This window comes from Penicillium psychrosexuale, assembly GCF_028828465.1.
Source record: "Penicillium psychrosexuale strain IBT 29551 chromosome Unknown utg000002l, whole genome shotgun sequence".
Taxonomy (NCBI): Eukaryota; Fungi; Ascomycota; class Eurotiomycetes; order Eurotiales; family Aspergillaceae; genus Penicillium; species Penicillium psychrosexuale.
In genome coordinates this window covers 6,025,290-6,043,533 of record NW_026643187.1, presented here as the reverse complement: position 1 = coordinate 6,043,533, position 18,244 = coordinate 6,025,290, and the positions used below count along the sequence as shown (strand labels likewise).

The 18,244-nt window shown below is 50.9% G+C and overlaps 7 protein-coding genes across 7 annotated transcripts; 4 read left to right on the top strand and 3 right to left on the bottom strand.

Annotated features, from left to right (window-relative positions):
- Positions 1-825: 825 nt before the first annotated feature.
- On the top strand, positions 826-4,576 carry N7518_003449 (tetratricopeptide repeat protein; the record flags this gene model as incomplete). The annotated part of the gene is made up of 6 exons (XM_057184376.1): positions 826-1,587; positions 1,638-1,757; positions 1,808-3,298; positions 3,957-4,008; positions 4,053-4,115; positions 4,167-4,576. Coding segments are annotated over 6 exons (2,898 nt in total), but the record flags the coding sequence as incomplete, so codon positions are not given.
- Positions 4,577-5,094: 518 nt separating this feature from the next.
- On the top strand, positions 5,095-6,929 carry N7518_003448 (putative spindle poison sensitivity protein Scp3; the record flags this gene model as incomplete). Its single annotated transcript, XM_057184375.1, has 3 exons — positions 5,095-5,266; positions 5,347-5,468; positions 5,553-6,929. The coding sequence occupies 3 exons, from the start codon at positions 5,095-5,097 to the stop codon at positions 6,927-6,929; spliced, it is 1,671 nt and encodes a 556-aa protein (XP_057045825.1).
- Positions 6,930-7,658: 729 nt separating this feature from the next.
- Positions 7,659-7,850, bottom strand: N7518_003447 (uncharacterized protein; the record flags this gene model as incomplete). Its single annotated transcript, XM_057184374.1, has 1 exon — positions 7,659-7,850. The coding sequence occupies one exon, from the start codon at positions 7,848-7,850 to the stop codon at positions 7,659-7,661; it is 192 nt and encodes a 63-aa protein (XP_057045824.1).
- A 2-nt stretch (positions 7,851-7,852) lies between these two features.
- N7518_003446 (putative RSC complex subunit (RSC1)) lies at positions 7,853-10,448 on the bottom strand (the record flags this gene model as incomplete). Its single annotated transcript, XM_057184373.1, has 4 exons — positions 7,853-8,617; positions 8,671-10,041; positions 10,087-10,249; positions 10,309-10,448. 4 exons carry the CDS (start codon positions 10,446-10,448, stop codon positions 7,853-7,855), a joined length of 2,439 nt encoding a protein of 812 aa, XP_057045823.1.
- Positions 10,449-11,134: 686 nt separating this feature from the next.
- On the top strand, positions 11,135-12,136 carry N7518_003445 (ubiquitin-specific protease OTU1; the record flags this gene model as incomplete). The annotated part of the gene is made up of 1 exon (XM_057184372.1): positions 11,135-12,136. One exon carries the CDS (start codon positions 11,135-11,137, stop codon positions 12,134-12,136), a length of 1,002 nt encoding a protein of 333 aa, XP_057045822.1.
- A 134-nt stretch (positions 12,137-12,270) lies between these two features.
- On the bottom strand, positions 12,271-13,850 carry N7518_003444 (serine/threonine protein kinase CDC7; the record flags this gene model as incomplete). Its single annotated transcript, XM_057184371.1, has 4 exons — positions 12,271-12,945; positions 12,997-13,057; positions 13,105-13,546; positions 13,604-13,850. 4 exons carry the CDS (start codon positions 13,848-13,850, stop codon positions 12,271-12,273), a joined length of 1,425 nt encoding a protein of 474 aa, XP_057045821.1.
- A 383-nt stretch (positions 13,851-14,233) lies between these two features.
- N7518_003443 (condensin subunit YCS4) lies at positions 14,234-18,086 on the top strand (the record flags this gene model as incomplete). Its single annotated transcript, XM_057184370.1, has 5 exons — positions 14,234-15,056; positions 15,108-15,231; positions 15,282-15,423; positions 15,470-17,860; positions 17,916-18,086. 5 exons carry the CDS (start codon positions 14,234-14,236, stop codon positions 18,084-18,086), a joined length of 3,651 nt encoding a protein of 1,216 aa, XP_057045820.1.
- Positions 18,087-18,244: the final 158 nt, after the last annotated feature.

Here is an 18,244-nt window from a genome sequence, read left to right as displayed (position 1 = left end):
TATAGTTATGATTCTATAGCCACATTAACATTATGAAACTCCAAGCCTCCATCATTCAACCCTTGACATCATTAACGAGCTCTTCCTGCTGAGAAAGTCTCTAGATTACTCCGCTCATCAAAAATCATTCTTACCAAAATAGACACTGTGGGGCTGTGTTGATTACTTAGCCTCACTGATATAACTATCACGTGGCTTAGCGCTCAGCCTCCCGGACTGAGATTTACCTAACCTCGGCGGTGAAACCGACTTAGTCAGCTTACATCCGCCTTAAAGCGGCCCCCAAGAGAGCCCCACCAGATGGAAGTCCCCTACGTCCGCCGGTACAGTTATGTATGTTGTACCTCATCCATCGATGAGGCTGAAGAATACAATATGTACATAATGGAGCTTATACAGGTCGGCGCTATTATATTACTAGAAGTAGAAGAGTATATCCTATTAATACTACCAATACTACTATCAATATACTAATAATAACTCTTCTTCAAATCCGTTTGACCTGGCGGGGGTGGGGGTCTACCTTTTTCCCTTAAATCACCTTCAACTCCTCTTTTCATTTCCCCCTCTCTCTTGACACTATTCGACCTTTACTATTGACAAGGGGGATTGGACAATTCTCTAACAATTTCACAATGAACAGACCACCACAGGGTGGTCAGCAGCACCTAGGTGCAACATGGTATCCAGGGGGCAAGATGACTTCTACATGCCAGAGGTCATATCCCCATCTCCTCAAAGGTATCAATTTGAATTCACATCTATCTGCGATTTCCGCGATTTCTGTCATCACTGTCATCTCTGCGATCTTTGCAAATCCTGCGAATGCCGAGAATGCCGAAAATCCGAGTACTAATTCACCCTAGAGTGATGCCAGAAGTGCCCGAGAACATGCAGGACAATATCGCTGAGTTGGAATACCGCGCCGACCCCCGCCGCGGGCAACAACAACCGCCATACCAACGCGCTAACACCTATCCCGAACGCACCTCGTCCGCCGTCCATTCCCCACACGATGAAGCTCATGATCCCAATTCCTACGCGCAATCCGCGACCTATGATAGCATGGATCACCCAAACTTCTCACCGTTCCCGGTTTTGCGGAACCCACCACCTAACGTCCCGCCCACCGATGAACAGAGAGAGGCGAACCTAGAGCGCGCGCGGATGGCCGTGCTGTCGACCACAGACCCGGAGATGCAACTTGCATGGGCCTTGGATGCCCTCGCCTTTGTCGAGGTTGCCGCGCAGAACGATGTCCGCCTCTCTCTGACCCAACCGCCACGCCCGCAGACCCCGCAGGTGGAGCGGCGGCTAAGAGTCGACGCGATGAACATTGTCGGCTTTCTTGCCGAGCAGCGTCACCCCAAAGCGGAATTTATCAAGGGCATGTGGCTCGAGTTCGGCAAATTTGGCTGCCCCGTCGATCGCAAGGAGGCATTCCGATCATACTCCCGAGCCGCTGAGAAGGGATATGCGCGTGCCGAGTACCGCATCGGAATGCAATTTGAGAGCTCGGGTGAGCCTGAGAAGGCGATCAAACATTACCAGCGGGGTGTTGCGCGGGCGGATTCTGCCTCATACTATGTGGGTTATCAAATAGACTGGACATAGTGGAGAAACTAACATACTTTCAGCGCCTGGGAATGATGATTCTTTTGGGTCAGCATGGACAGCACCAGGATTTCAACACTGGGTTAGACTACATCCGGCTGGCGGCGCAGTCATGCGACCAGAACGCACCTCAAGGCGCATACGTGAGTTTTGTCTAAATTTCTATCTTCGAAATCATTCTAATCGAGAAAAGGTATACGGCATGCTCTTGGCTCGAGAGCTCCCTCAAGTGAGCGTCCCGGAAAGTTTCCTACCCCTCGATCTGAACATGGCACGTGTAAATATCGAAAAGGCGGCATATCACGGGTTCGCCAAGGCCCAGGTCAAGATGGGTGCTGCATATGAACTTTGTCAACTGGGCTGTGATTTCAACCCCGCGCTGTCCCTGCACTACAATGCACTGGCAGCCCGTCAGGGTGAGCCCGAAGCCGAGATGGCGATCAGCAAATGGTTCCTGTGTGGACATGAGGGTATTTTTGAGAAAAATGACGAGCTAGCATTTACATATGCTCAACGCGCGGCCCAGAGTGGTCTTCCGACAGCCGAATTTGCTCTGGGTTACTTCTATGAGGTTGGTATCTTTGTACCGGTGGATATTAAGGAAGCCCGCTCTTGGTACGCCAAGGCCGCTGCTAGTGGTAACAAGGATGCATCTGGTCGGATTGAAAGTATCTCGCGCTCAAAGACTCTGTCCAGAAAGGACCATGAGAAAATCGCTGTCTCGCGCATCAAATCGACGCGATATACCGCTCATCAGCGAGGTAATTCAGTGGAATCAACCCCAGAGAACATCCAAATGCCAGATCCCTCGAGGATGAGTTTGTCTGACGGCCCACCATCTGGAGCTCCTTACCCCGATCGTCCTTCCTCTACTCGTCCCCGGCCCCAGCCCCAGCAGAGTTATCAACTGTCAGACAATCGCCCAAGCTCTGCTTTCGGCGTTAATCCAAACCTTCCCAATCTTCGAACCAATGCACCCTCGGGATATGGTGGTCCACCTGCCCAAGGCCCCCCTAGATCTCACAATCCGTCCTATGGACCTAACGGGCCCATGAACTACCGCCAGCCCGTCCCTGGAGCACCTCTCAGCGCTCCTCCTGGACCTACAAGCCCACAGTCTAGTAACATGGTCAGTTCTGGTGGGGCTCCTCGTCTCGATATTGGTTATTCTGCACCAATGCCGCCTCCAGGTGGGCGACGCCCACCACCTCGACTTGACTCGGCTGAACGCAAGCCTATGAGACCTCCTACTGCTGGCCACTCCGGAATGTCCTCACCCGGTCTGGTATCTCCTCGTCCGCCTGGTTCGCCCTCGTTTCCTCCACGTATGGAGTCTCGGCCATCTTCTCACGGTTCGGGTGCCTCGACGCCTCAGCCGGCGCCCTCGATCGCGCCCTCGATCGCCCCCTCAGTCGCATCGTCGACTTCATCCGCGCCCCAGCCGAAGCCCGCCAAGCCACCAAGCAAGGGACCCAAGACCTTTGAAGAGATGGGTGTTCCTAGTGCGGCGAAAGACAGTGATTGCGTATGTAAACCCTACTTTTTAGCCATTGAACTTGACTCAAAGCTGACTTTTGCAGATTGTGATGTGATACCCCGGGCTCTGTTCCTTATCCAAGCACGTTTGGCTGTCTCCCTTCCACTTGCATTTTCTCTACTTTCTATAATCTCGGGGGTTCAAAAAGTATTCGCCGTCCGGGAGGCGAATGGTCTCAATGGCTTCTTGTTTCCACATGACTGCATTTGCGCCCATTTCATATCTGCCTTAAGCTTTTTTGTTTCTTTTCCCTGGACATATTATCATTCGGGTTGTAAGTTTGGGCATGAATTAGGAGTAGTTGTGAATTTACTGTGAATTTATTGTCATTGAAAGTTCAGTCTTTGAATTGTAGTGTCACTGTAGTCACTTCACACACGTGAGGTCCACCGGTGTGAACTCCAACTCGTACCAACTCAGTACATTCAAACATCTTCCCAATCTCAAACATCTTCCTAATAATCACACCATGGCTCCACGTAAGCCCAAGACAGATGCATCTGCAGATGATGGTGAGATATTCTCTTGATCAAATCCTTGTTGACCTGCTGACCTTGACTGCAAAGATGCTTCAATGATCCGAGAATACCTTCGTGAGTATCTGGAAAGAATCTGGATCTTGACAGATGTTTGCTCACAATTGACTTACTGGATGGGTTTGCAGGCCAACAAAAGTATGTTAGCTCCAATAAGTTGTTTGATACTCGAGATGGTGGCTAACATCGCCTGGCCCAGTCGTCCATACTCGGTTCGCTCCCTCTTCATGACAGCCTGAGGAACAGAGAGTTGACCAAGCATTGTCTAGGCCATTGATGTCTCTGCAAATCTCCACAACAAGGTGACCAAAAGTAAGACTGGTTCTATGACCCTGTCTAGGCTTTCCTAATATATGGGCTTCTAGCGCAAGCCGCAAAGCTTCTTCGGGACTTGCACGAGAAGAACGAGATTGAAGGGAGAGCTTCTGGTAAGTCTGACATACTTGAACAGAAAGACATACTAACCAAGTGACGTATAGGCAAACAGGCAGTTTACCATGCTCTGCAAGATCCCTCGGATATCACAACCCCAGAGATAGCTGCAGCTCTCCAGCGTGACATTGAAAGGCTCGAAGACGAGATTTCAACTCTAAAGGCAAACGAAAAGAAGGCCCGAGCAGCGTTAGCAGCCCTGCACGCAAAGCCCCGAATATCCGAACTCCGGCAGGACATCAGCCGTCTTGAGAGCGAGGAATCGACGATCCAGGCTCGCTTGGCAAGTCGTCACGAGGGCGACCCCGTTCAAATATCACCAGAAAAAAGAGAAAAGCTCGAAAAAGAATGGAAATATTGGCAACGACATGCCAACCTGCGCCGTCGGATCTGTCGCGATCTCTGGGACCAATGCTCTGAGGTACTTCCGGAGGACATGACTGCGGCGGAGCTCTGGGTAAGTTTTTGCGAATGACGAGTGACATAGCCTCAAAGCTCTCCAATCGTTCATGCTCTGGAATTCTGACAAATGTTATCAGGAATCTTTGGGGCTTGAAGGAACGCTCCAATAAGAGGTCATCGCGGAGTGGTGATCTCTCTACCTAGTCCCCACCCGAGTCACATCATTTGACACCCATGCACACGTTTAGTGTGAGAGCTACCGGGGGGATTCTAGAGGCTTTAAGGTGTGTATTCTATTTCCGATGGGAGATCTGATTCGCCGGTATGGAATGGAGGCAACGCGGGATGAGGCGAACCGCAATCAGATGAACATTATCATATGAGACAAGGCTGTGGTGAGATCGTATAACATAATGATGTTATTATTATTCTAATAATACGCCGCGTTAACTTCACTTCTTCACAGTTCTTCGTATTGTCGTGAATCATCTATTATTTGATCTCCCCGCCGTCTCCACCGCCTGGGCCTATCTCTCTTTCCCCTCTTCAATCTCCAACCCCTCCTACGTCTCTATGCAGGTGTCTTCTCGTGCTCCGCCATCTCGTCGAGCCAATCATTCAGAGATGAGAGGTCGTGCGCCTCTTCCGGCTACCTCTGGGGCACCCCAGAACCCCCAGAACGGACATTCTCGCAATCCATCGGCACTTGACGTTGCCCGCAGCCCGCCGAACCAGAGCAATAAGAGTAAGTCTTGACTTGATTCATTCATATGAGTGTAGCGATACCCGGAATGCGAAACTAACCGTCTGCTATCATATATACAGACACCAAACATGTTCCTTGCAAATTCTTCCGCCAGGGTGCCTGCCAGGCAGGCCCCGCCTGTCCGTTTTTACACTCCACCGATGCCGGCATTGATTACGCTCCGTGCAAGTATTTTGCGAAGGTATGAAATCGGAACTGTTTCGAAGTCCTCCTCTCATGGCTTATTATCCGAGGCCGTCGGAAGCTAACGGGGCAATGATTTTAGGGAAACTGCAAATTCGGCGCAAAATGCGCACTGGCGCATATCCTACCAGATGGACGGAGAGTCAACCGGCCGACTGGGAACATGGGAATAGGAAGCGGCCATCTCAATCTGGGCGGCCGGGTGAATCCGCAGGCCTATGTCAACCAGGACTCCGCCTTGACCAACTCGGTGCTCTCCCAACAGCGCATGAACGGTCACGAGCAGCCTCGATATGCTCAGCTGGCCCCGCAAGAGGAGTATGAATCCCTGCATGGGCAGCAACAGCCGTCCTATGATGGAATCCCCACGATCGATACGGGCCTGGCATCCGATGCCGGCTCCAAGTATGGATCTCCCGCTGAAGATGTCCGATACCTCATGTCGCCTAATAACAACCACCTCAGCGCCCTCGATGCAGGGCTCCCGGCTTCCTTCGACAGTCAAGGTATCTCTCATGCTGCCCGTTACGGTCCGGTGGCTGCTTCCATGCCCTCGCAATTTGGATTGGAATCGCCACCACCCCAGAGACCGGCTCATGCAGATATATTCCGGAACCTGGGCGATCTCGGCTATGGCACCAGTTTGCGCAAGCCTTCATCGAACATAGGATCTTCTCCTCCCGCCCCCGAAGATACAGTCGGTACCCGGTTCATGCACTCGTCGCGCCCCGTCAGGCCACGCATGTTTTCCGCTAGTGTTCCTCGTCCCACGGCCCTTGAGGAATGGGATGAGAACTTCCCCATGGAAGAGGATTATCTACCATTCAATCTGCACGACGATGTTCTGACTCCACAGGAAAAGCTGCGCCGCCTCTCCCGGACCGATAACGACCTAAGCTCCAGCCACCGCGACCTCACTGGCCTTGGCATGACCAGCACCAGCTTTTCCAAGAATGGTTCTCCCCTGGCGTCGAGCCCGTCTCGCTTTGGTGCATTGTTTGCTAAGCAGCGCCAGCGCAAGGAAGAGGAATCTCACGGCTCTTCCTCTTTCCACATCGGCTCCCCTCTCCGTGAGTCATCACTGAACCCAATCACCAGCCCTAGCCTGGGACCCATTGGTAGTAGCCGGGTATCCCACGAAGCGTCGTTCATCTCGAGCCCTGGACGTCAATCCTCAATGTCCATTATCTCCGAGCAGCTCAGCGGCATGGGCCTTCACCCTGGTTCTGCTCGTCCATCGCCTGCCATTCCTAGCAGTCTCAGCAATCCTACCCCTATCGGTCCTACTCCTATCGGTCCTACTCCTATCGGCCGATTTGACCGAATCATCTCCCCTCCTGTCAACACAGGCAAGATTGAGGAGGAAGAGCAGAGTGACCTGGTCTTCGACATGGAGGAAGAGGTCGGCCACAAGCGGACCAGTGCCTCGTGGACTGAGAACAAAGAAAGTTCCTCCTAATCTGTCGTTTGTTTTCAATCAATTTCATCACGACATGTCAAGTCCAAGTCCAACATTGGGACATGTTCATACTCACCAAAAACACAGGAAAAAGGGCATCGGAGTTCAATTGGGCAACATACATCAAAGAGACAAAACAAAAGAAGGGTCGAAGACAATACATCCTTTTCTCTCCTCAAGTGAGATATCTGATTCGGCAAAAACAAAAGGCACAAAAAAAAACTTCACATCCCTCTCATCATAAACTGGCACTCAGCATCATCTGCCTTGTTTTATTCCATCATTTGGAATCATTTAGACCAGTCATATGTGTTTCTCGTTGCTGGGCCTTCAGAGGATCTCTCTAACCAGCCATTTACTGTATTAATCTCTGCCTTTTCTCTTTTTTTATTCGTTTCCATTCCTGGATATTGCACTGTACCTGGGTTGACATATCTCGCCTCTTTTTCTATCTCTGCTTTTGTTTCATGATTCCACGACCACTGCGATCTCTGGGGCTTACTAGGTGCTTGCTTTGTCTTCTTCTCCCTTGTTCTTTGTCCCCTACTGTCGGAAAATGTGGTCTTGATTCCCAGGACTGCAGGCATGTACAAACTGGAGATGTGCAAATAAACAATTCCTTGATACTAGTCTTCGTAAAGGGAGTAGGTTGGTATGGCTAGTTAGAAGTAACAGGAGTAACATACATAATAATCATTTCATTTGATACCTAATCATACACATCTTAAACTAGAACAGAATGCCTCCGAAGATTACGCCAAGCCACACCAGTATGTTCGCCTTTTCTCCGTAAGCCTTGTGCAGGTACAAAGCAGTACCTTCCAAATTGACCAAACCATTCTCCGTAAACTGTCCCATAGCCTGGCGATTCCTCGCAGAACCACGCTCCCACGTTCCATCAAAGTCCATAGCATCATCCATGCTTAATGGAGAGATTCATAGAGCTGATCCGTACCCGCAACGACGTGCTGCACCAACGTCTCAAGCGCCTTACCGGTAAGCGCCTCGGCACGGGCCGCAAGTGTAGTCTCCACCTCAGCGCGCTGGCGCTTCGCAGCCTCATCACGTTCCATCTTCTCGTCAGCCAGCTTGCGTTTCCGCTCCGCGACCTTCTTCTGATGCTCCTCTTTGGTAGCGAGGTATTTGAGGGAATGGCCAAGCTTCTTCTTGGAGGGCGGGATGAAATCCACCGGCGGTGTGGAGAAGAAGAGCACGTGCCCTTGGTCGTCGCAGTGGAATTGGTCGCGGATGTCTTCAGGGATGGCAGCGTTGGCTGTGTCGCTCAGGTGGAAGACTTCAATGGGTCGCGGTGCGTTGGGGTTGTACACAGCTGGTGGGGCTTGCATGCGGCTTTGAGAGTAGCCGGTGGCGGGGGTTTGCTGGGCCGATGGTGAGGGCTGGTAGCCTGCTGGGGTTTGCGGGGTAGCAAGGTTGCTTGCGCGGCGCTGGAGGGACGCCGTAAAGGCTTGGGATGGGGTCATTTGATGGAAGCCCGGTGGGCGAATGGGGGCGGGAGTAGTGTGTATGATGATTGGGGGTGCTGGAGTACGTGTTTGGAGTCCAGCAGTGCCTGGGCTCATGGCTGTTCTGGAAAGTGATTGGCCCAGGCCCAGTGATTGACGAGGTACTACAGACTGAGGCAAGGAAGGAGGAGGCGGGGATGGAGTTGGCTCGGGTGGTGGTGATTCCTAATGTTGTCAGCTTTCAGGATCTTTTCTCATGTGGGGGGAAAAAGACTTACATTCTCGTCTCGTGGACGGCGGTGAACAGCGCCGGCAAGAGGGGGCGCATTGTCGGTTCCCCAGGTCGGCCGAGGAAGGTCATCGGTCTCCTTGGCATCCTCTCTGAGAAGGTGTTTGATCGGACTGGGAATTTTCTTGATCTTGCGCGGCACATCAAAGAGATCCATCTCATAGTCCTTCTCTCGCACTTCATCTGGCAGACAGCTGGCCCATGTCTTGATCTTGTTCAACTTGTGTTTCTCCTCGTTGTAGCGAGCCTCACACACGTATATTTCCTTATCCGGTGCAAGATCTCTTGGGCGACCACGGCTGTAGCGGGTGAAGAACATAACAAAGCAGCGATCCACAATCTCATCAATCCGGTGGTCTCGGTATTGCCCAGTCTTCACAACCTCGTTGGGGTAGAAGTGCTTGTCGACGTGATGCACGGTCTGCTCAGGACGGTAGTACCAACATGCGTTGATCCATTTCTCCCCATCGGAGTCCTGCCAGGTTCGGTAGATCTGTGCAACGATGGGCTTGGTTACATCATTTTGGTTTTGGATATGAACCCAGTCGCCAACCTTCCACAGTTCACCGCGGTGGAGAATACCATCAGGGAGTGGGAAGCGTCCGTCTTCCATCAAGAACTCGCTATCAGGCTTCTTCTTTTCTTGTTCGGCCAACTTTCGTGACTCGGTTTGCAGATCAACCGCATCCTTGAAGATCTGACTGTCCGACTGGTTGTACGCCTTGGCATTTTCGAACATGAGGTCAAGGTCCCGCATGAAATGATCGACGGAGTTGTACTTCTTGCGCTTGGACTTGCGCTTGATAATATCGATGGCGATGGGTTCCTTAGTCTCCAGGTAGTAGTCCGGATAAGCGGATTTGTCGGGCAGGCGTTCAAAGTGTGTGATCTTCAGGTGGCCACCGGCGCCCTTGAACTTCCGAATTCCCTTCAGAATTGTTTTGATGCGGATTTCCATAGGTGTGTCCACGCGGGGAGGACGGCCTCGTTTCTTGCGAAGGTCGGGTTCGTGCTTTTGAGTCAGCCCACGCTTGAAGCCGGGCTTGGGACCGGGCTTCTTTCTTCGTCGGCCCTCATCCTCAGAGTCGTCATCCTCATCTTCTTCCTCCTCCTCCTCTTCCTCCTCATCATCCGGCAGCGGATCGGCCTCTGGGATCTCTCCGAGATCGGGTAGCTCTGCCTCGTCGGCGGGGATCAGGCCTTGGGCGGCCAGCTTTTTGAACTCGGCGGCGAAAACTTCCTGGAAACTGTCAGTTGAGTGCACAGGGTGACCGAGTTCACTCCGACATACTTTGACAACCAGAGCATCTTCATAGGCCTGTGATCTAGGTCTGTTGTATGTCTGCGCATTGTGTGGGATCTATATCGTTAGCTAGTTGCAAACCTGGAGGGCGCAACCACTCACCAAGGCGCAATCGCGGACAAATTCGGAAAAGTGCTTATATTCCCGTTTATTGATGCGCGCTTTCAAAATACTCAGGGCCATCGGCTCCTTGATGATCTCATAGTAGTCGGGAACATAGCGCTTGTTGACACTGCGATGGAACAATCGTGACGGGTCATGACCACTGCGCAAGATAACAATTAGCCAGATCTCGCTGTATATCTCATATAAAGTCAGTCGCACTCCTCTTCTCGGTAGTCATAAATTGCCAGGACCACATCCATCATGATTTTCCAAGTTTCGCGCGTGATCGCACCGTCATTCTCGATGGAGTTGACGGGTTGCTCGCGCGGGGGTTGCGATAGCTCTTTTTCGGACTCCATGTCGTTGGCGACACGCGCGTTTCCACGCAAGGGTAAATTTAGCAATCTTTTAGACCAAATCAATTGAAGCAAGCCAGAATTCAGATAAGACAATAGGGGACACTGTAGATGTCGGAGGATGTTTTACCAACGCGTCCAGTGGACAGGTGAAGCTATTGCTGACTCAGCGGCCATTTCACATTACGGTAATTCCATGACATTTCACGTGACATTCCACGACGATGGCCTCACCTTTCATAACTTTTCATTAAAAGAGGCTGTATTTGGACTCAATCATGTCTCTATTCACGTCTCTTCTATGAGAATCTTTGCTACAACTGTCTGCTGTGACTGGAATTGAAGTTATCACGCCTCAGCGTACTTTCAATGTACAATATGTATGCAGCTCTTGGCTACATGCATGCAATGATTAGTTTGGTGGGTAGTCTCCCCTTACTTACAGTCTTTTGCGACTTCACTGTTTTAGATTTGAACAGACTACTGATTTACATATCAGTCCATCTCTTCTTAGGGCCCATACCATTTGGCTTGCATTCCAGACTGCCTTGGTATACTCCGTACCCAGGTATAACTACCCCACACGGAAGTCGTCATATCTCCCTATCAGTGGAACCTCCGTTCTTAAGATTATCTACAACATACTTCACAGTTCCCTAAGCTCTCGGCCTCTTTGGGACTTCATCACAATGAGAATCCGAGTCCGTGGGCCTTCAGGCCAATCAACTGTCACCTTGGATGACACTGCAACCATCAAAGATCTCCAAACCCAAATAGCGGAGAAGACCGGCCTTGCTGCCTTTGACGTCAAATATGGATACCCTCTCAAACCACTTGAGCTTGACAGCTTCCAACCAGACCAAAGGATATTAGAAGTTGGGATAAATCTAAATGGGGAGTCACTCATCGTCGCACAGAAAGAGGGGGCCAGCCGGGGCGTAAGCGATGATGCGCCCATAGCCCGAACAGCGCCACCACAACCATCACAGCCGTCGCAGCCATCATTGTCGCAAAGACGACCAGAGAACACCGCTGAAGACCCGCCAGAAATTGCCTCTCCAGAGCATGCCGGAACGTTCGTTCTCCGGGTGATGCCCGACGACAACTCGTGCCTTTTCCGAGCAGTGGGCTCTGCAGTCATGGGCGACATGGATACGATGGTTGAGCTACGATCGATCGTCGCAGGAGCTATTCAATCCAACCCGTCCGAATATACTGCAGCGATTTTAGGCAAAAAACCGGACGAATACTGTACCTGGATTCAGAACGAGGACTCGTGGGGTGGCGCCATCGAACTCAAGATTCTCAGCGAATACTTCAATATCGAGATATGCTCCATCGATGTACAGACTCTGCACATGTTCCAGTTTAATGAGGGAGCACCAACACGGTGTATTGTGGTCTATTCGGGGATTCATTACGATGTCCTTGCGCTGTCCCCTTCTCGCCCACCCTATACTCGTGCCAATCCACTGGCGCATGATGACACAAAGATCTTTGAGGCTGTTGATCCGGTTGTCTTGCAAAGGGCTAAAGAATTATGCCAGGTGTTGCAAAGCAAGCACTACTACACGGACACTTCTGGATTCACTGTTCGCTGTAACGTCTGTGGAGGCAAATTCACCGGAGAGAAAGGTGCTACGAAGCATGCCGCGGAGACCGGGCACTACGATTTCGGAGAAGCGAGCTAGAAAAGATTGCATACAGGATAGATAGGCATACAGCGGGATTGTTCATATGAAGGCTGCTTCATTGCCCTGAATAAAGTGGTATGCAGTGTATGGCGTAAAACTGATCTCACATATCGTACAAATAATCTTGGGTCTCATAGCATGGCAACCTCGTCTGCATCATCTGCCTCCTCCTCCTCTCCTGATTCTGCGCTTTCTTCCGGGTTACCTCCCCATGGCACATCATGGTGAACGGGATCCGTGAAGAATTCATGCTCCAGGGCATCCGCGGCACTGAGGCGCTTAGACGGTTCCAGTTCCATCAGTCCAGACAAGAGGCGTGTAGCTTGCTGCTCGCTTTCCGTCAAATCTTCTACACAGCTGGACCATTTCACCAGCTTCTCCCAGCTGTAGCCTTTCTCGCCGATGGTGGGGATGTTTGTTTCGAAAATCTGACCATGCATGGCCGCAGCGGTCTTCATGCGTTTGGTGCCGAAGATGCTCGACATTTCGATCATCGCATCGATATCGTCGGCAGAGTTGAAGAAGGGAAACCGACGTCCCAGTAGAGTCAAAAGAATGACACCCACTGACCACATGTCAATCTTTGTGGTCTGTGACGTGCATTTAAGGAGAACTTCTGGGGCACGGAAGCCTCGAGTTCCAGCGCGATTCGCTCGTCGTGATGGCCGTGAATCATTCTTAGGGTAGCCGGCTGAAAACCCCGTGGACGGGGGGTTCTTGGAGTAGTAACTTGAAAGGATCCGGCTTCGACGGACGTAGCTTTGATGAGTACATAGACATGGGTTGGTGTATTCGGAGCCTTCGCGCTGTGGGGACAATTAGTAAACGCATCAACATATGACGGCCAATAATCATACCTCCGCAAGCCCGAAGTCAACCAGGACGCCTTCCTTCAGGTCTGGATTGTAGAGAAAGTTGCTTAAAGATATTAGCATAATTCAGGCCGTCGAAAGAATGACACTTACGTCGGCTTGATATCACGGTGAAGGATTTCATGTTCATGTACCGAGTTCAATGCGGTCAGGAGGGATCGTAGATAATGGCGCATATCTGCAACCATGAATGTGCGGTATTGAATGCGAAAGTCGGTATGGGGGAAATAGGGCAACACAGCAACCACTTGGTCTTGGTATCGGAAAGCAGTGATCAGCGGGCAGACAGACCCGCATCCTCGGAGATCGTGCAGCAGTTCTAGCTCGTTCTGAATCCGCAGCGGGCTACTCGTCACATAGATCTTCTTCAATGCGACGAATTTCGTTTTTTTTCGTCCGGTTGGCTCCCTTCCGAATCGCCGTCGTTTGGATGGAGGCTCCGCATAGTTGTCTTGTGTTGGTGTTGAAACATCCCAGTCATTTTGGTGTGCATCATAATGAAGGTCCTCTGCTTTGTAAACCGTGGAGAATGTACCTATTGGGCCTGTCAATAAAGAAGCCCACCAATGACGGGGAACCAGTCAAGTCCTACCTTCTCCGATCCTATTCACCAGACGGAACCGATCCGAGATTCCTGGGAATGTGTCTTCAAGCTTTCTCATATCCTCTCTGACCGATTCCTCCACCTCTTCCTCATATTCACTCTCCTGGGGTGCATCGCTTGGCGAGACCGGTTCATCGTCGTGTCCCAGCGAGTATTTGTGTTGCAATTGTGGCCCTTGACGGGACTTGTTGCGCTTCAGCTCAAATACACCCGGAGCAGCGCGTATGGCCGACATGGTGGCACGGAGAACAATGAGGAGTCTTCGAATTCAATGTGTTGAGTACAAAGTGGAGAAACAAAGTCATAAGATCGTGTCGCGTGTTGCTTCAAGGTCAAGTTCTTTCAATGTTCTATCGCAACTGCCGAGATAAGAATGCAAACACAACAACCTAGGTTGGCATTACCACGCGTGACAAATATGACAATACGACTGGTAGCCAAATCAATCAATACAAGGCGGTGCGGTAACACATGAGAGGGGTCTGCAGCATTAACTAGCGGTAAAATACGACGTGATGACATAAGCAGCACCCAAACAGGCAAAAGCCAAACAACGGGGCTTATCAACAAATCGGCTTTCCTCCCCGCTTTCACCTCTTTTTCTCATTTGACACCACAATGGAGGACAGAATCGAGTTCAACATAAATGAGTCGCTCAAGTACTACTTGAGTGATCCCGCCTCGATCCCGACTCCTGATGCGGACCCGGAACTGTTGGATTGCGAATCGGATCCGGATCAACTTTCGCCAGCGCTGATTGACAGTATCTTGAACCCGATCGTGGATGCTGTGGCAGAGAACCCCGAGGCATTAACACGAGCATCGTTATTTGACTCACTGCAATTTCTACTAAAGTGCGCCCCGGTCCCTTCCCAACTTGCCCATGGAGGCTTCCGCCCGCCTGGACTCGAATCTGACGATCCTTTTCACTCTTGCAGATACGCGACCCTACTTCCTGCAAAGCACTTGAGCAAACTTTTGGATTTGGTTGTTTCTGGCCTGTCTGTTGAGGCAGACGTCATCCACGGAGACCTTGAATCCGACGAGCAGGATGTTATTCAACACCATAAGCAGCTTTTGGAGATGTACGGGTTCCTTCTCCAGTGGGCTTTGTCTGCCGTAGAGGTCAAGGCTGCAGAGAAGCCCACCGAGGCAGCACCCGTTCGACGAGGAGGACCCAAATCTAAGAAATCCGCCAATAGCGGCCAGTGGGATTGGACGCCCCAGATTCAAATATCCATGGAGACCATGTGCAAGGTGATGAAGCTCAAGCTAGGACGCATTTTTTTGACCACTTCGGATCGTGACACTTTTATTACCCTATTCACGCGCACAATCTATCTGGTCCTCGAGAGCGAGCAGCGGGTGAAGAGCATGGCCATTCGCATGCATGCTTTCAAGGTTCTTTGCATTGCAGTCAAGCACCATGGCCAGGCCTTTGGTAGGTGTCCTGATGCATATTCCGGCTGAGCGATAGCTGACTCTAGCATAGGAGCTCAAACTTCGATTGTGCAAAGCTTGACTTACTTCGAACATCTGTCTGAACCCATGGCCGAATTCCTGCATATTCTAGCAGAACAATACGACTATCCACAGCTTTCCGACGAGATCCTAAAGTGAGATTATATCAGCAAACCGACCGGATAGTTGCTAACTTTACATGTAGGGAGCTCGGAAATAAGGAGTTCAATTCTAATGATACGAGAGGCCCCAAGTCTGTATCGACATTCATTATCAAACTGTCCGAACTTGCGCCCAGATTGATCATCAAGCAAATGACCCTTCTGGCTAAACAGCTAGATAGTGACGTGAGTAATACTCTCAATTTACCCAAAGCTCCACTAACAAGTACAGGCATATACTCTTCGCTGTGCAGTGATTGAGGTCTGCGGAAACCTCATTTCCGATCTCAGTCGACAGGAAGAACGCAGTGATAATTATAAGACCCAGATCAACGCCTTTTTCGACGTATTAGAAGAAAGGTTCCTTGATATCAACCCTTACTGCCGGTGTCGCGCGATCCAGGTATTCATGCGGATTTGCGATCTGGAGCAGAAGTTCCCGAAAAGGCGACAGGCTGCAGCGGAACTCGCCGCTAGAAGCTTGGAGGATAAGAGCAGCAATGTGCGACGCAACGCGATCAAACTGCTGTCCAAGCTTGTTTCCACACATCCTTTCAGTGTTATGCATGGCGGGCTCCTCTCATTAAAGGAGTGGACTGATAGAATGGACGCGGTTGACGCCGAGTTGAATTCCCTGCGTCCTGCTGAAACGCCCGGCTTTGGGGCAGGCGACATGACTCAGGTTGACCCCGAATTGTTGGATGACGCTACACAGATCCCGGATGATTCCCCGTCAAAAGCGCCCCGGATGAGTGATGAACAGAAGGCTGTTGCTGTGCAGAAAGCCGCAGAACAGGCGGCCACCTCTGAATTGATGACACGCCTCCAACTGACGAGAAAGTATTACAACGAGGCCATCCGGTTTATTGAAGTGCTTCATTCCGGGTCCATTATCGTGACACAGTTACTCGCATCCCGGAACAAGAGCGAGGTTATTGAAGCCATGGATTTCTTTGTTGTTCTCGATGCATACAAAGTTGAGACTGCCCGCAGTGGAATTCGCCGCATGCTGCGCCTGATTTGGACCAAGGGCAACAGTGATGAAGGAAAGGGCGTCCAGACACATCTGATTGATTGTTACAAGGCTCTTTTCTTCGATGCACCAGGCTCTTTCACACCCAACGATGCTGCAAACTACATCGCCCGCAACATGATCAGTTTGACGTTTGGTGCAACTCCTGCAGAACTTACCTGTCTCGAGCAGTTGCTCAGCACGATGATGAAGGCTGGAAACGTATCCGACGCAGTGATCGCCAAGCTATGGCAAGTCTACAGTATCCAGAAGAAGGAAATCTCACGGACTCAGCGCCGGGGTTCGATCATTGTTCTCGGAATGCTTGCTCTGGCAGATCCAGAGATTGTGGTGAAAGAGATCGAGGCCATGCTGCGAATTGGTCTAGGTGGCTTAGGAAGGGCTGACCTTGTGCTCGCCAAGTACACTTGTATTGCTTTGCGGCGCATGATCCCCGGGCGTCAAGCCAAATCAAAGGAGGTTCTTGGGATTCCCAAACTCGCTAGCGACCACTCGGTTTTGGTCAAGTTGGTAGCCATGCTTGAGATCGAGACAGCCAGCAAGGAATGGTATGGAGTGGCAGAGCATGCCCTCAACGCTATTTACACTTTGTCCAAGCATCCTGACGTTATTTGCTCTGATATCCTACGACGAAAGACGAGATTCGTCTTTGCGCCACACCTACAACAGCGTCCACCTTCCTCCGATGCCTCTGTCAGCGGAGACGAGGAGCAACAACGGCCTGAGACTGCATCCGTCGATGGCCAGGAATCCAAGCCTAAGCCAGCATCCGCTGCACTCTCACAGTTGCTGTACGTTGTCGGTCACGTTGCAATCAAACAGATCGTGCATCTAGAGCTGTGTGAGCTTGACTTCAAACGCCGCAAAGTCGAACAAGAGAAGAACAAAGCAGCCACTGCTCCCCAAGAACAAGACAATGCCGAAGCAGACGAACTTGATCTTATCGGCGGAACAACAGAAGACGACTTCCAGGAAGCCATGGCCCATATCCGAGAACGCGAGCTACTCTATGGAGAGAACTCCCTCTTGGCCAAATTTGGCCCGCTTGTAGTGGAGATTTTGGCCAACAATAACTCCTACCCGGATCGTGACTTGCAGGCCTCTGCGACCCTCTGCCTTGCCAAACTCATGTGTGTATCTGCTGAGTACTGTGAGAAGAACCTGCCACTCCTGATCACTATCATGGAGCGGTCCGAAGATCCTATTGTCCGTAGCAATGCTGTCATTGCACTAGGCGACATGGCCGTTTGCTTCAACCACCTCATCGACGAGAACACAGATTTCCTCTACCGTCGTTTGAATGATGACGATGACTCTGTCAAGCGCACCTGTCTCATGACCCTTACCTTCCTCATCTTGGCTGGGCAAGTCAAGGTCAAGGGACAACTAGGCGAGATGGCGAAATGTCTGGAGGATGATGACAAGAAGATCGCGGATCTGGCTCGCATGTTCTTCACGGAACTTGCAACCAAGGACAATGCCGTCTACAACCACTTTGTTGACATGTTCAGTCTGCTGAGTGCAGAGCGCAACCTAGATGAAGCATCCCTCCGCCGTATCGTCAAGTTCTTGATCGGTTTTGTCGAGAAGGTACGTTTTTCTCTCTCTTCTTCGTTTATAATGATCTATGCTAATGTTAGCCTAGGAAAAACACGCTCGCCAGCTGGCCGACAAGCTGGCCGCTCGACTTCCTCGTTGCGAAACAGAGCGACAGTGGAACGATGTTGCGTATGCCCTGTCTCTTCTGCCGCATAAGAATGAGGAGATTACCAAGACCGTCAGTACAGGGTTCAAGGTAGTCAGTGCCGCAGCCTGAGACTGAGCTCGGGATCTGAGATGGATTATGTGTTGACGTACTTGATGATTGGAGTCTGGCGGCGTTAGTATGGACCAACGGTTGTGATTCTTTTTATGAATAGGATTAATCGTTCTATTTGAACCTATGTATGATATACTATTTCAATTTTGTAATCC